The sequence below is a fragment of the Muscardinus avellanarius genome (genome assembly GCF_963383645.1).
Source record: "Muscardinus avellanarius genome assembly, chromosome: 1".
NCBI lineage: Eukaryota > Metazoa > Chordata > Mammalia > Rodentia > Gliridae > Muscardinus > Muscardinus avellanarius.
In genome coordinates, this window is record NC_137786.1 from 102,065,470 (window position 1) to 102,082,369 (window position 16,900).

At 40.9% G+C, this 16,900-nt stretch overlaps 1 protein-coding gene across 1 annotated transcript in view; it reads right to left on the minus strand.

Moving 5' to 3' along the window:
- The window catches only part of PFDN1 (prefoldin subunit 1), a gene marked incomplete at its 5' end in the record, with an annotated part of 75,093 nt that extends 60,867 nt beyond the window's left edge, over positions 1 to 14,226 (minus strand). Inside the window, 2 exons of the mRNA XM_080713574.1 lie at positions 9,105 to 9,271; positions 14,194 to 14,226. Of these exons, the coding sequence (XP_080569700.1) occupies positions 9,105 to 9,271; positions 14,194 to 14,226 (200 nt within the window). The remainder of the gene's footprint in view (positions 1 to 9,104; positions 9,272 to 14,193) is intronic.
- Between the last annotated feature and the right edge of the window lie 2,674 nt (positions 14,227 to 16,900).

Consider the following 16,900-nt stretch of genomic DNA (forward strand, 5'->3'; position numbering starts at 1 on the left):
TATGTGAAGATGAAGAAAGCAAAATATATAATTAAATTGAAATTATCCTGCATAAAAGTCTTTATTCTCCAGGAATTATACTATCCTCAGCATAATTCCAAAGGTTTGCTTCTTTTGTGTGTGGTGGGGTGTAGGGGTATTGGGGATTGAACCCAGGAGCTATACCCCCAGCCCTATTTTATTTTTTATTATGAGACAGGATCTCACTAAATTAGAGGGCCTCACTAAGTTGCTATGGCTGACTGAGAATCCACAATCTTCCTGTCTCAGCCTCCCAAATACTAGGGTTACAGGCATGTAGCACCATGCCCAGCTCAAAGGTTTGGATTTTTCTATGTTGTCAGTTTTGATTATCTCTGCAACTGGCTGGCATTTAGAATTAATCAACCTTCTCAACTGATTTAATGAAGAGTCCAGTGACTAATCCTGTCAGATAAAAGGACAATTTTGGTCAGAAACAAATCCTTTGACCTTGATCAAAATTTGTTCCTTTTAGCTGGGTGTGGTGGCTTACATCTGTAATTCCTGTACTTAAAAGGCTGAGACAGGATAGGAGAATCACAGGTTCAAGGACAACCTCAGAAAGAAAGGAGACTCTCCTCAACCTAGCAAGACCATTTCCAAATAAAAATAAAATAGGACTGGAAGTGTAACCCAGAGGTAGAATGCCTGTGAGTTCAATCTCCAGTGTCACACACATAAAATAAGTTACTTTTATAATTTCATCTTGACTAAATGATATTAAAATAGAATAACAAACTGATTCTTAATTCTCTGACACTTTGTATAAGGGGAAGGTGGGATACTAAGGATTGAACCCAGAAGTATTCTACCTTCAAGCTATACCCCTAGCCCGATTTTATTTCTTATTTGGAAACAGGGTCTCACTAGGTTGATAAGTATCACTACTTGCTGAGGCTGTCCTCGAACCTGTAATCCTCCTGTCTCATCCTCCCAAGTACTGGGATTACAAGCATGGGCCACCACAACCAGCAGTCTCTGGCACTTTTTAAAATAACTTTCTTTCTAAAGTTATTTTAGGCAAGAGAAATAAGATTCAATTTGTGGGGGGAGGGGTACTGGGGATTGAACACAGGGGCATTGTACCTCCGAGCTACACCCCCAGCCATGAAACAAAGTCTGAGTTGCAGAGGGCCTCACAAGTTGCTGAGGCTGTCCAGGAACCTGTGATTCTCCTGACTCAGCCTCCCAAGTACTGGGATTGCAAGTGTGTGTCACCATGCCCAGGTCAGATTCAATTTAAATCAATATATATTTAACACCTAATTTGTGCCACCCTTTATACTGAGAAATGAAGAAACAAAGATAATACATGTATATTGTCTCAGAGTTGATCTGCTTGGAGAGATCTGAGGACACACTCAATGTGCTCTACTGGGTGTATGAAGAAAAGCCCTGATATCACCAAAAGTGTGTAAGTCTGCACCAGGCACAGTAATATCTGAGCTGTCTTAATGGATGAGAATTTCACAAAGGGGGGAACAGTGCCAAAGACAAAATGCACAAAAGCAGAAAGAAAGAAAAAAAGCACAAAAACATGTATGAGAAAACCCATGTGGCTAGACAAACAAGTTTAGATGTTCTTCTATGAACAACAGAGGATGCACAAAGGATTTTATGTAAAATATTAACATGATCAATTCTGGCAGATGTGGAAAAAATGGATGTCAACAGAAGGCAGGCAGGGCAGATGCCTTTGCTATTTAAGATGCTATTGCAGCCGGGTGTGGTGGCGCGTGCTTGTAATCCTAGCATTTGGGAGGCTGAGACGGGAGGATCACAACTCAGTGAGACCCTGTTTCAAAATAAAGAATAAAAAATTGGGCAGGGGGTGTAGCACGGAGGTCCAATGCCTCTGCCTTCCATCCCAGACCCGCAAAAAAAAAAAAAAAAAAAAAAAAAAATGCTACTGCAAGGTCTGGGGGCACAGCTGAGTGATAGGGCACTTTCGTAACATGCACAAGGCCCTCAATTCCATCCCCAGCAACACACACACACACACACACACACACACACACACACACACACACACACTACTGCACTAGTTAGGCAAGTAATAATAATGATGAGGTCTAAATTTCAGCAATTGAAAAATCTACTTCAGGTTCTAAAACAAAAGCAGAATTTCAGATTTTAAAACAAGAATTTGGGAAAATATTATAATCATAATTCCCAAATGTTACTTTAAAAGAAATCACAATTTAAGGTAAAACTAGAATTAAAGAAGTGAATCACAATGATATCCAAGATTACTCAAGACCATAAATTCACAAATAGATATTTCAGGTTTAGCATCAAGAAAGAGAACATCCTCATGACCAGACTAATACTCAGCAAATCTTCTCTTCCTCTCAGGGCACTAATACTCTAGCCAAACACATGCTATTCACCTTACCTGCCCCTACAACTCAGGGTCAAATTCATATTCCCAGTGAGATACAGAAAGCACAAGTCGAATTTAAAATCAAAGCTATCCAAACATTTAAAATGACACATTTCTTTTATAAACATAATTTATATGAAATAAGTCTTTTGGAAATAATACCATTTTACTATTAAATAATTCATATGTAAGCCTTTAAACCCTAAAACCTAAGCTGGGCGTGGTGGTGCACCCTTGTAATTCCAGCATTTGGGAGGTTGCCAGGAGGATGGCGGTTCGAGGACAGCCTCAGCTACTTAGTGAGGCACTTTGCAACTCAGTGAGACCCTGTTTGAAAATAAATAAAATCGGGCTGGGGTGTAGCTCGAAGATAGAATGCACCTGGGTTCCATCCCCAGTACCACAAAAAAAAGAAAAAGGTAGCCAAAACCCTAAAACCCCTTAGATGAACTACAACTTATGCAGAAAACTATAGACTACATGCAAAATCTTATGGCTTATGCAGAATGTTTTTAATAAATGAAATTATTCCAATTAAAATTAAAACTTCTTTGCAGCCCAAAAGGCCAAAGATATGGACTCTGATTTTGAAAAAAGAATCATGTAGCTGTTACACAGGCTTGTGTAATGATGTGAACCCCAAGCACATCATGTTAATAGGCATGCTAGAAAAGCTAGTACTATAGTTTTAAGAACTAAGGCTATTCATAATAAAGATAAAATTACCCAATGAATGCCAACAATGCACTACATACTATATACATATTTTTGCATACTATATGGACACACAATCAAAAGTTCTACCTTGCCGGGCATGGTGGAACACACTTGTAATCCCAGCATTTGGGAGGCTGAGACAGGAGGATCGAGGTTCATAGACAGCCTTAGCTACTTGGTGATGCCCTTTGCAACTCAGTGTGACCCTGATTCAAAATAAAGAATAAAAAATAGACTTCCGGGAAGATGGCGACCGAGAAAAGCGGGGCTTAAGAGTCCCGCTAACAACCAATCTCCATTACCACAAAAAGAGCGCCTTTCATAGCCAGAAAACACCATCACCAGAAAAACAAAAAAAACCACCAGGCTCCAGAGAGAAAGCAGACTGAGAACAGAGCTCAGGGCCACAGAAGAGACACACGCGCCCGAGGACGCGGCAGCAGCGCCATACTGCCGGCGGCAGCGGCGAACTCAACGGACGGCTACAGCAAGCCAGGAGAGCCGCTGCGGAACAGCCAGGCGGGATCTTTCGGCGCAGACAGCATTTAAAGCTCCCAGTGGCTGAGCTCAGCACACGCTGCAGGGATTCAGAGTGGAAATCAAAACCAGAGAAGAAAAAATACGCCAGCCTCATGGCCGAGGGCGTGGCAGAGGCGCCATATTGCCACCGGCGGCGGCAGCAGCAGTGAATTCACCGAGTCCAGTACAGCTACATCTGCGTACTCAAGAACAGTGAGTCAAATTGCGGGCCACAGAGGAGAAATCGCAGTATTGGGCCTCCTGGGACTTGACCCAGTGAGGGAGTGGTGGTGGCAGAGATATCACACCATAGGAGAACGTGCAACCTGGCACCCCCCATAGTTTAAAGCAGCCTCTATCGACTCCCTGGGTTGGAGACTCTGTGATACAACCCAGTAAAGGAGTAGTGGGGTCTGAGATAATACAGACTCGAGATCCAGAGCACCTTAAGTGAAGCCATAGTGACCCAAGGGAAGAACCCAGAGAAGGCACAAACCTCCGAAATCATGGGAAAGAGGAATAATACTGGAGCAATGAATGTGCACAACCCCACAACATCAGAACCTGATAAAACAGAAAATCAGAGATTTCTAGAAGATCAAATCAGGAAAATAACTGTAGAAATAATAGAGGTGCTTCGAAAAGAACTCAGAGAGAGCCCAAAAGAGATAAAGGATGCAATTAATGAAGTAAAGGCCTCAATTCAAAGCACAAACAACCGATTAGACCACATGGGGAACAGAATCTCGCTCTTAGAAGATGAGCAATCCAAAAATGAATGCATAGTTTCTAATCTAGAAAAAAATATCCGACAGCAGGAATCTGATATTGAAGAAATATGGGCCCGTTTTAAGAGAGCTAACCTAAGAATAATTGGAATAGAGGAGGGAAAAGAAAGTGATACCAAAGGGATCAACAATCTCTTCAAGGAAGTAATAGCAGAAAATTTTCCAAATATAGAGCAGGAGGTTGATGCACAGATCCAGGAAACTTATAGAACTCCCTTTAGACAGGATCCGAGAAGAGGATCCCCACGCCATATAATTGTCAAAATGACCAATGTGGAAGCCAAGCAGAGAATCTTAAAGGCAACAAAAACAAAGGGCCAACTGACATTCAGAGGCAAACCAATTAGAATCACTCCAGACTTCCCAAACCAAGTCATGAAAGCCAGAAGGGCTTGGAGTAACATATTCCCAATTTTGAAAGAAAACAACTTCCAGCCAAAAATTTCCTATCCAGCAAAACTTTCTATCAAATTAGATGGAGAAATAAGAAGCTTCCATGACAAACAGAAACTGAAGGAATTTATGTCTTCAAAACCAGCGCTAGAGAAAATACTCAAAGAGATTAACTACAAAGAAGAAATAGGTAACACTCACCAGAACCAGAGAAACAAGAGTTTCCATCCAACAGACAACTAAGATTGGTTATCTGTGGAGATTCATTATTTATGTTAGTCTTTTACCTATCTCTAAGTTGTATTGTTTGCCTTTATTGTTGTTAATTTTTAGGATTTCTAGTTGGAATATTAATATACCTTCAGATATAGCATTTGGAAATATTTTATCCAATTCTATTAGTAACTTTTAACTCTGTTTACATTGTCTTTGGATATACAATATTTTCTTTTATTTTTTAGGGAGTTTGTATATTCTTCTGTTGCCTGTGCCATTGAAATCATATCCAAGAAATCACTGCCAATTTCAATGTTGTGAGGTTTTATGACCCAGATTTTCTTCTAAAAGTTTATAGTCTTAAGATTTATATTTAGGTCTTTTATCTATTTTGAGTTAATACTTGTATATGGGATTAGGTAAAGGTCCAATTTTATTCTTTTCCATGTAATTATTATTTTTCAACAATATTTAGTTAAAAGATTATTATTTCCACCACCAAATGTTCGTGGAAACCTTGTCAAAAATAACTTGACAATATAGGGAAGAATTTAGCTCTAGGCTTGTATTTAACTCCAATGGTCTATATATCTGCCTTTAGAACAGTACTACACTGTTTCAATTATTGTAGCTTTATATGGTTTGAAATCAGAAAATATATATCTGCTAGCTTTGTTCTTTTTCAAGATCGTTTTGGGTATCTAGAGTCCATATTCCATATTAGGATAGATTTTTTTCTGAAAAATAAATATATAAATATATGATAGTTTCACCTAAAAAAACAGAAAAAAATATGCTCTAGTAAGAAAGAAAGCAAAAAGAAATATTGAAATGCTATCTTTAAATCATCAAACGCTTGGTATCAGACAAATGAAACTGTTATGTGAGATTATCATTTTTAATTTTGGATAAATTGCTATAATACTAGATGTCAACCACTAAGCCAAGCATGGGAAGGAGGGATGGGGAGAGAATGGGGTGGGGATCGGGTGGGGGCTGACTGGGCGATGTGTGCATATATGTCTACAAAAGTTTGTATCCCACTATGATGTATGAATACAGTGCACCAATAAAATAAAATTAAAAAAAAAAAAAATAAGGCTGGGGTGTAGCTCAGAGGTAGAATGTCCCCTGTACCATTCCCAGTACCACAAAAAAAAGAGTTCTACCTTGTTCTTGTTCCAATTCTTTTGACCCACTAATATACTCTCAAATTGGAATTCTCATTCTCTTAAAAGAATCCAAAAGGAAAAACATGATCTGAGATAAAATGTGTATGTGATGTATTGTTCACTTTGAAAAAGCCAATCAAATAAAGACTATCATAATCTATCTCTTGTCCAGAGAGCACTAGTTCATCACAAACAAGGTCTACTGTTCGTGATGTCATTACTAATTTTATACATAATACTTCCTTCAAATCAATCACAAGGCCAGGCGTGGTGGCACACGCTTGTAATCCCCACGCTTGGGAGGCTGAGACAGGAGGATCACACGGGTTTGAAGCCAGCCTCGGCTACTTAGTGAGACCCTGTTTCCAAATAAAATATAAAATAGGGCTGGGAGTATAGCCCAGAGATAGAAAGCCTCTGGGTTTCACCCCCAGTACCACCAAAAAAAAAAAAAAAAAAAAAAAAATCAATCACAAGTCATTCCAAAAACTGAAGTCAAATTCCATTCTAACTAAAAGACCTCTAAACTTGAAGAAATTATCTACTCACTAAATAATATTCAAAGACCAAATTGCAGAAAAGCCCTCTTCCCCAACCTTCCCACACTTAAAAGAAAAAAATAAATCAGTCTTTTTTTAGGTCACTGTAATGGAATGTAACCTGTACTTAAAGGCTTTTCCATTCCTCATTTTCTGCTAAGAAAAAGTGAAGCAAACCTATTCTTTCTCATAAGGATTTTTTTTAAGAGAAAAAATACAGTTAATTGTATAATAATTTTTAAAAAAGTAATCCCAGCATTCAGGAAGCTGAGACAGAAGGATCACGGTTTGCAGACAGCCTCAGCTACTTAGGCCCACCGGAACTTAGTGAGATCCTGTTTTAAAATAAAGATTAAAAAATAGGGCAGGGAGTGTAGCTCGGAGGTCAAATGCCCCTGGGTTCCATCCCCAGACCCGCAAAAAAAAAAAAAAAAAAAAAAAAAGAGTTAAACTGATTTGCTAGATTTCTCACATGAGAATCATCCTATTAGAACAATGCATGTCACTTAAAATGAGTGCATATAAAATCTACTCTCATTTTTATAGCTCTGACCAGACATCTAAAAAATTTGTGATTTACTTCTAATAAATTAGGTAGGCAAAGGAGATTGAAACTACATATACCAGAATAAATATTCACATAATTACAACATATTCCCATAAAAAATCATATTTTTACCACTGAAGTTACACACTTAAGTACCTGATTGTAGAAAAAAACAAAGAAGTATTTAAGAAATGTACATCAAAGTACAAATTTAAACACTTAATATCTTGGGTTAAATTCTTTTTTTTTTTTTTTTTTTTTTTTTTGGTGGTACTGAGGATGGAACCCTTCTACCTCCGGGATACACTCCCAGGCCTATTTTATATTTTTATTTGGAAACAGGGTCTCTTAAGCCAGTGAGGCTGGCTTCGAACCTGCGCAATCCCCCTGTCTCAGCCTCCCAAGCATGAGGATTACAAGCGTGCGCCACCACGCCCGGCTGAAGCCAGGAGCATTCTACCTCCAAGCTTATAGAGCCCATTTTATTTTGAAACAGGGTCTCACTAAGTTGCAGAGGGCCTTACTAAGTAGCTGACGCTGGCCTTGAACTTGCCGTCCTCCTGTTTCAGCCTCCCAAGTACTGGAATCACAAGTGTGCCCTGCCTGTGCTGCCTTGCCAGGCTTCAATTCCTCATTGTTTTAAAGAAGGAATTAGATTAGATATTTTTTTTTTTTTTTTTTTGGTAGTACTGGAGGGGGACCCAGGGGCTTTCTACCTCCTAGCTACACTCCCAACCCTATTTTTATAATTTATTTGGAAACAGGGTCTCACTAAGTTGCTGAGAGCCTCACTAAGTAGCTGAGGCTGGTTCTGAACCTGTGGGATCCTTCTGTCTCAGCCTCCCAAGTGCTGGGATTACAAGCATGCGCTACCACGCCTGATTTCTTTAATTTTTTTTTTCTGTTTTCGTGGTACTGGGGTTCCTGGAAACCCTTCTACTTCCAGGCTATACTCCCAGACCTATCTTTATACTTTTTAAATTTGGAAACAGGGTCTCTTAAGCCAGCGCAGCTGGCTTCGAACCTGTGCGATCATCCGGTCTCCACCTCCCAAGCGCGGGGATTACAAACCTGCGCCAACACGCCTGGCTCATTTTTCTTTAATTTTTGAAACAGGGTCTCACTGAGTTGCAAAGGGCCTCACTAAGCAGTAGCTGAGGCTGTCTGCGAAATGGGATCCTCCTCTAAATGCTGGGATTACAAGTGTGCACCACCATGCCAGGCCAGACTAGATTGATCTTGACATTTATTTTCTCTGGTACTTTAATCCAAGTTTCTTTTTTCTTTCTTTTTTTTTTTTTTAATGATACTAAGGATTGAGCCCCGGGGTATTCTACCTCTGAGATATACCCCCAGCCCTGTTTTATTCTTTTTGAAACAGGATTTCACTAGGCTGAAGAGAATCTCACTATTTCTTGTGGCTGGTCTTCAACCTTCAATCCTCCTGTCTCAGCCTCTCAAGTACTAGGATTACAGGCATGTGCCACTATGCCTGGCTTAATCCAGGTTTTAAAATAAACAAATCCAAGCCGGAAGTGGTGGCATATGCTTGTAATCCCAGCATTTGGGAGGCTGAGATAGGAGGATCCCAGTTCGCAGACAGCCTCAGTTACTTAGTAAGGCCCTTTGCAACTCCATGAGACCCTGTTTCAAAATAAAGAATAAAAAATAGGGCTGGAGGTGTAGCTCGGAGGAAGAATGCCCTGGGTTCCATCCTTACTACCACAAAAAAATAAATAAAATAAAATCCTATAACTTAATTCAGACAAAAGCTCTCCTAAGACAACATTAAGGATATATTTTACTTACATTCTTCCTACACCTTCATACATGTTAGTCTCATCTACCAAAGTCATTATCTCTGTATCTGTAAGATGCGCATGCTTTTTCGTTCTGTTTAGCTGTTCAATCTGTATATCTGCAAGCTTCACCTTCTGTTGAGTGTCAATAACTTTGGCTTGAAGCTCTGTGAAGGCCTAATAAAAACAAATCCTTGATTAATAAGTAAAACATTTTATAGGAAACAGGTCAAATCCAAATTTACTAAAACAGAGCATGCTACCCAGAGACAGAGCTATGACTCTTATGAAAGCAAACATGAAAGATATAAGTATAATACTAATTGGCAAATAGCTATGCTAAATGCTGAAATTATCCTGTCCTCAGAAGATGCAATCAACTTGAAACAAAATAAATGCACATTAAATAATAACCATATAAAGTAACCAGAGTAATAAAAGAAATAAATACAAGTTAGAGGATGAAACCCAAAAATAACAAAACAAGACTCATGAGTAACAACTCACAATGTGTGTATTACACAACTAGATTTCAAAGAGAAGCATTCCCACACTGACTCAAAATATTAACTTGGGAATACTAATATAAGAACATTAATGAGGAATTTAATACATATCTTACTTCTCTAAATTATCTTAAGTGAGGATGGCAGTTTCACCATCCACAGATAAACTAATGTTTTGTGAGGGGGGTGCACTGGGGATTAAACCCAGGGGCATTCTACCTCTGAGTTACACCCCCAGCCCAATTTTATTTTCAAATAGGATCTTGCTAGGTTAATCAGACTCTCACTAAGTAGCTGAGGCTGTCCTTGAACTTGCAATCCTCCTGTCTCAGTCCGCCAAGTACTGGGATTACAAACATATACCACCATACCTGGCCTAATGTGTGTGTGTGTGTGTGTATAGTACTAAGGATTTAACTCAGGAGCACTCTACCTCTAAGCTATATCCCCAGGTCTATTCTATTTTTTTGGAACTAGGGCCTCACTAGGTTGATAAGAAACTCACTACCTGCTGAGGCTGTCCTCAAACCTTTAATACTCCTGTCTCGGCCTCCCAAGTACTGGGATTACAAGCATGCATCACCACGCACACCTCAAACTAAGTAGTTAAAAGATAAATGTAACTTACTCAGGGTTGAACAACTATCACATAATAAAGGAGATACTTAATTTTTTTTTTTTTTTTTTTTTTTTTGCAGGTCTAGGGATAGAACACAGGGGCATTCGACCTCTGAGCTACAACCCCTGCCCTATTTTTTATTTTATTTTTGTATGTGTGTGGTGGTGGTACTGGGGTTCCTGGAAGGCCTTCTACCTCTGGGCTACACTCCCAGACCTATTTTATATTTTTATTTGGAAACAGGCCCTCTTAAGCCAGCACAGCTAGCTTCGAATCTGCAAGATCCTCCTGTCTCTGCCTCCCAAGCGCGGGGATTACAAGCATGTGCCACCACGCCGAGCTTATTCTTTATTTTGAAAAAGGGTCTCAGTTGCAGAGGGCCTAAGTAGCTGAGGCTGTCCACGACCCGCGATCCTCCAGTCTCAGCCTCCCAAATGCTGGAATTACAAGCGTGCACCACCACACCCAGCTTTTAAAGGAGATACTTAAACTCATTTCTTCTTACCCCTTACCTCAGGAATCTTCCAATTCTACTGTCTACAATAATACTCAGAATGGGTGTGTGTGTGTGTGTGTGTGTGTGTGTGTGTGTGTGTGTGTGTGTGTGTTGCTGGGGATTGAACCCAGGGCATTCTACCTACAAGCTACAACTGAGCCCTATTTTTTATTCTTTATTTTGAAACAGAGTCTCACTAAGTTGTAGAGAAACTTACTAAGTAGCTGCTGTTAACCTGGGATCCTGTGTCAGCCTCCTATTTACTGTCATTACAAGCAGGCACCAACATACTTGAATACAAATATTTTCAAGAGAAAAACCAAAACAAAAGCATGTGAGAATACTAAGCAGTGGCAACAAAACTGTACCATGATCTTCAACTGCACATACCAGGCCAAATTAGACCCTTGTATACAATTAACTTAAAGATAAAAACAGTTCTTGGAGTCTTGTTGAAGCATCTGTAATGACTTTCACATGCTGCCAAATTTATGCCTTTAAAACATTTGGTGACTGCAATACATGGCAAAGACAACTTACTTAACTTTTATTCTAACTTTGTTGTCACCTACTAGTAAGATTTCAAGACTTACTTGAGGGATGGAGACATAATTTTCTACTAGCAATTTCCCATTATCTTCACCCAAAAAGAAGACCTTGTAGATTTTATAAAAACATCAGATGAAAGCCAGGCATGGTGGCACACGCTTGTGATCCCAGCATTTGGGAGGCTGAGACAGGAGGATTGCGCAGGTTCGAGGCCAGCTTCAGCTACTTAGTGAGGCTCTCAGCGACGTAGTGAGGCCCTGTTTCCAAATATATTATAAAATAGGTCTGGGAGTATAGCCCGGAGGTAGAAAGCCCCTGAGTTTCACCCCCAGTACTACCAAAAGTAGTAGTAATAATAATAATAATAATAATAATAATAATAATAATAATAAAAAAATAAACTGTTTTGAAAAGAAATTAAAAATTAAAAAAGTCAGGTGTGGTGGTGCATGCTTGTAATCCCGGTACTTAAGAGATTGAGACAGGAAGGTTACAGGTTGTGGACAGCCTCAGCTACTTAGTGAAGTGCTCTACAATTTAATGAGACCTAGTTTCAAAATAAAAAAAATAGGACTGAGGATGTAGCTCAGAGGTAAAATGTCCCTGGGTTCTGGGTTCCATCCCCAATACTGCAAAAAAATAAAATAAAACAAAAAATAGATGAATATGTAGCTGGGAGGGAGGATGCCTCTGGGTTCAATCTCCAGTAACACACACACACACACACACACACACACACACACACACACACACACTTAGATAAATTAGATAATAAAACCTTTAAACAAGCTTGCTGAGATTTGGGGTGGGGGATTTTGTTGTTTTTGTGATGCTGGGGAGTGAACCCAAAGACATTCTACCTCTAAGCCACACCTCCGATCCTATTTTAACTTTGAAACAGGGTCTTGCTAAGTTGTTGAGGCTGGCTTCGAACCTGCGATCTTCCTATCTCAGTATCCCAAGTACTAAGATTAAAGGCATGCGCCACCACATCTGGCTTCCATTTTATTTTTATTTGGAAACAGAATCTTGCTAAACTGCTGATGCTAGTTGTGCATCTGTGATCCTCCTGTCTCAGCCTCTCAAGTACTGGGACTGCAGATGTGCTCCACCCAACCACAAATTTCTTTTTTCCTTAATTGGTTGTCAAACTATTCAACTTAACTCTGTAACCATTTTCTGTTTGCATTCAGTGTCCACATTTCTTAGCAACAGATTCAAATAACACTGGTAGGTAATGCCATTCAAAGTTGTACTCCTGTTACCTCTTTCCCTAAACTAGGACTTGAAACTTACTACAGAATAAGTATATTTTTAGAATGCATAATTTTTTTTTGAAAACTGGAACTCCAGATAATATCTGATAGCTCTGTACACAGTTTGCTAAGAAAGTACATATACTGTTACTGCTGAGCTATAAACCAGGTATAGTGGCACCTGCCTGTAATCCCAGCACTTGGGAAGCTGAGACAGGAGGATGGAAAGTTCGAAGCTAGCCTCAGCAACTTATTGAGGCTCTCAGCAACCTAGTGAGACCTTGTTTCAAAAGAAAAAATAAGAACCAGGCATGGGGGCGCACACTTGTAATCCCAGTACTTAGGAGGCTGAGACAGGAGGATCACAGGCTGGCGGTCAACTCAGCTACTCAGTGAGACCCTCCACAACTTAGTGAGACCCTGTTTCAAAATAAAGAATAAAAAAAATAAGGCTGGGGGTGAGGCTTGGCTCGGAGGTAGAATGCCCCTGGGTTCAATCCCCAGTATCGCAAAAAAATAAAATAGGGCTGGGGGTATACCCCAGCTCTGAAGTAGAATGTCCCAGGGTTCAATCCCCAGCATCACAAAAAAAAAAAAAAAAGCTAAGATATTACAGCATAAAAGAACAAGCAAGGACTAAATGTTTAAAGGCTAGAATGACAAAAAAAAAAAAAGACTGCAGTACCTAATATTCCTAGAACAATAACAAACAACTTAATTAGGAGCAAAAGCTATTTCAGCAGTCCTATTTCTCATGCAAAGGTTAACCAGGGTCAATAACTTAGCTTATGATTTTGCTCACCTGAAGAACCTGTACTAATGATCAAAAAAAAAATGCGAGGCAAGAGACAATGCTGGGTTTTAGTCCCAATCTTTGAAACTTCTATAAAAACTTCTTTTTGTACAGAAGTAGATTTAAACTAGATGAATTCCAGGATCTTTTCCAATCCACTTTCACTCCCCATAAAACAAGGTTTGGGACTCTGTAGTGGTGTTAGAAATCTGACCACTCTTAGGTGGCAAACGTTTCTGAATAACGACCCATTTATAAGCAACTGTTTGAAGAAAGAAAGAAATCCGATTCCTTCTGAAACTTGTAACATTTGGAAAAGTTAACTCAATCTTTTTTGACAACTCTTTCCAAAAGGGAAGGGGGTGGGTGGGCTTAAGCCCTAAAAGGAACATTGCTCTAACAACGTCTGGCTTTTTGAAGTGTAGATACTCCGACCTTTCATGGTATATCAAATAAATGAACTAAAAAACTGGGGGCGGAGATGAACTTGGGAGTTTTTCAAAGCTAACGAGGAGGAAGAATTACAGACGCCTCAGCTAGGGCAAGCAGCTCAAAAAGACTTCAATTTGAAACGTTCTCCTCAGTTCTTACTCTGAAACTGAGAACCTGAAGATTCCAATGTGGGACAGACCGGAGAGAGGCCGGCGAGGAGCCCGCGGACTTCCAGACTCGGCACCCAGCTCCCGCCCGCCAGGGCCGCGGGCCGCTCACCGACCCCAGCCCGCAGACCCGGCTCGCCTCGGGGCTACAGGAAAATGCTCCCACGCCCTGGAGCCTCCTTCCTTCCGCAAGACTCTGCCCCCCCCCCCCTTCATATTCTAGTCCACAATCCCCTCATCCCCCAAAGAAAAGACTCTATCTGCTCCAGATCCCCTTTTACCTTCTTCAACTCCAGGTCCACGGGGGCCGCCATCTTGGTGTACTCTCCGCGCCTGCGCGTTGGGAAAAGGCGGGGGGGGGGCGCCTCGAGGGAGGACGGGCGGCGCTTCTTCTGCGCCTGCGCGGGAGCCTGGCAACCAGCTCTCCCCAACCCCCGCCCCCGACTCCAGTTAAAACCTGATGATTTCCAATTCAGTTTGTCTTTCCTATGTCACTAATCAGGTTCACCTTGCTCCTCCACATCCTCTAATACACAGCCCGTGCGGGTTGCGTGTGCGGCTTTGTGCAATTCGACAATTAGCCTAGCTCATGCTTCTACATTGATAAGTGTGGCGAACAGCACAGCCTCTCATCATTGTGGTTTGGTCCTCCAGCAAGTTCCTGTGCTGTCAAGCCCCAAGCTTCAGAGGTGCCAGCATGAAGACTATTAGGTAGTTCCAGATAAGTTTGCCTGTTTGTTTGTGGTACTGAAAACAGAACCCAGGGGCATTCTACCTCTAGCTACACCCCCAACCCTATTTTTCTTTATTTTGAAACAGAGTCTCACTAAGTTGTGGAGGGCCTCACAAGTTGCTGAGGCTGTCCGCGAATCGTGATCCTCCTGTCTCAGCCTCCCAAGAACCGGGGTACAAGCCTATGCCATCATGCCCAACTCCCCCAGTCCTTTTTATTTTTTTTATTTTAAAACAGAGTCTAGCTAGGTTGCTGAGAGTCTCACTAAGTTGCTGAGGCTGTCCTCCTCTGTGCCAGGCAGGAATGGAGTTCCTTCGGTCTCAGCCTCCCAAATAATGGAATTACAGTTATAAATCTGGTTTTCTGTTGTTGGTGCTTATTTGTTTGTTGTTGTTTGTTTGTGGTTTTAGAGATTGAACCCAGGAACATTTTGCCTCTGAGTGACAACCACAACCCCGTTTAATTTTTTATTTTGAAACAGGTTCTTACTAAGTTCCCATGAACCTGTCTCAGCCTCCTAAATAATAGGATCACAGGCATGGAAGCCTGTGATCCTCCTGTCTCAGGCTCCCAAATACTGGGATAAATATGAGGAGGTTAAGCTTCTCAAGGAAAAGTGATTTGCTGAATGCCACACCGCTAATAAATGGAACCAGACCTAGGCTCTGAGTAAACTAAGCCTTGAATCTAGATCTGGCTGGTTCCAAATTCCCTATCCTTTTAGCCAGAAATGGTGCTGCATGCCTGTAATCCCATCATTTGGGAGGCTGAGACAGGAGGATCACAGGTTTGAAACCAGCCTCAGCAATTTAGCGAGAACCTGTTTTTTGTTTGTTTTTTGTTTTGTTTTTTGTGGTACTGGGGAGGAACCCAGAGGCTTTCTACCTCCGGGCTATACTCCCAGACCTATTTTATATTTTATTTGGAAACAGGGTCTCACTAAGTTGCGGAGAGCCTCACTAAGTAGCTGAGGCTGGCTTTGAACCTGCGCGATCCTCCTGTCTCAGCCTCCCAAGCACGGGGATTACAAGCGTGCGCCACCATGCCCGGCTTGAGAACCTGTTTTAAAATTTAAAAATAAAGCCAACCAGGCATGGTGGCAAGCATCTGTAATTCCAGTACTTGGGAGGCTTAAAAAGAGGATCAGAGGTTCGAGGAAAGCCTCAGAAAGTAATGATACTCTCATTAACCTAGTGAGACCCTGTTTCAGTATATAAAATAGAGGACAGACATGGTGGTGTACTGTACGCTTGTAATCCCAGTACTTGGGAGGCTGAGCTAGGAGGATCCTAGGTTCAAAGTAAGCCTCAGCAACTCAATGAGCTTTCAGCAACATAGCAAGACCATTCCCAAATAAAAAATAAAATAGGCCTGGGAGTGTATCCTAGAGATAGAAGGTCTCTGTGTTCCATCCCCAATACAAAATAATAATAATAATAATAATAATAATAATAATAATAATAATAGAAAAGGCTGGGAGTATAGTTTAGAGTTAGACTGTCTCTGGGTTCAATCCCTAGTACCACAAGATTAAGTTAAATTAAAAGGACTGAGAGTATGCCAGGTGTGGTAGCGCACACTTGTAATCCCTGCGCTTGGGAGGCTGAGACAGGAGGATCGCACAGGTTTGAAGCCAGCCTCAGCTACTTAGTGAGGCTCTCAGTAACTTAATGAGACCCTGTTTCCAAATAAAATATAAAATAGGTCTGGGAGTATAGCCTGAAGGTAGAAAGCCTCTGGGTTCCACCTCCAGTACCACCAAGAATATTAAAAAAAAAAAAAAAAATAAAGGACTGAGAGTGTGGCTTAGAGGTAGAATGCCCATGGGTTCAATCTCAAGTACCCCCCACCTCAAATGCAGATTTCTGACTGGTCATGTGCCTCAGTGGTAGATGGCGTGTTTAGTATCCACAAGGCTCTGGGTTGAGTCCCCCGCACTTCAAACATATTCTCTGAGGCTCATTTCAAACAATTACTTAAAATCTTTTAGAGTATGGCCACCACACCCAGCTAATAAACTGTTTTGAAAAAAGAACAGGCCAGAAGGTAGGCATGGTGTCAAATGGTTGTAATCCCAGTACTTGGGGGGCTGAAACAAGAGGACACAGGTTTGAAGACAGCCTCAGCAAGTAATGAGACTCTCATCAACCTAGCAAGACCCTGTTTCAAAATAAAAATAAAAGCCGGGTGTGGTAGCAGCACACACTTGTAATCCCAGCATTTGGGAAGCTGAGACAGGAGGATCAAGGTTTGCG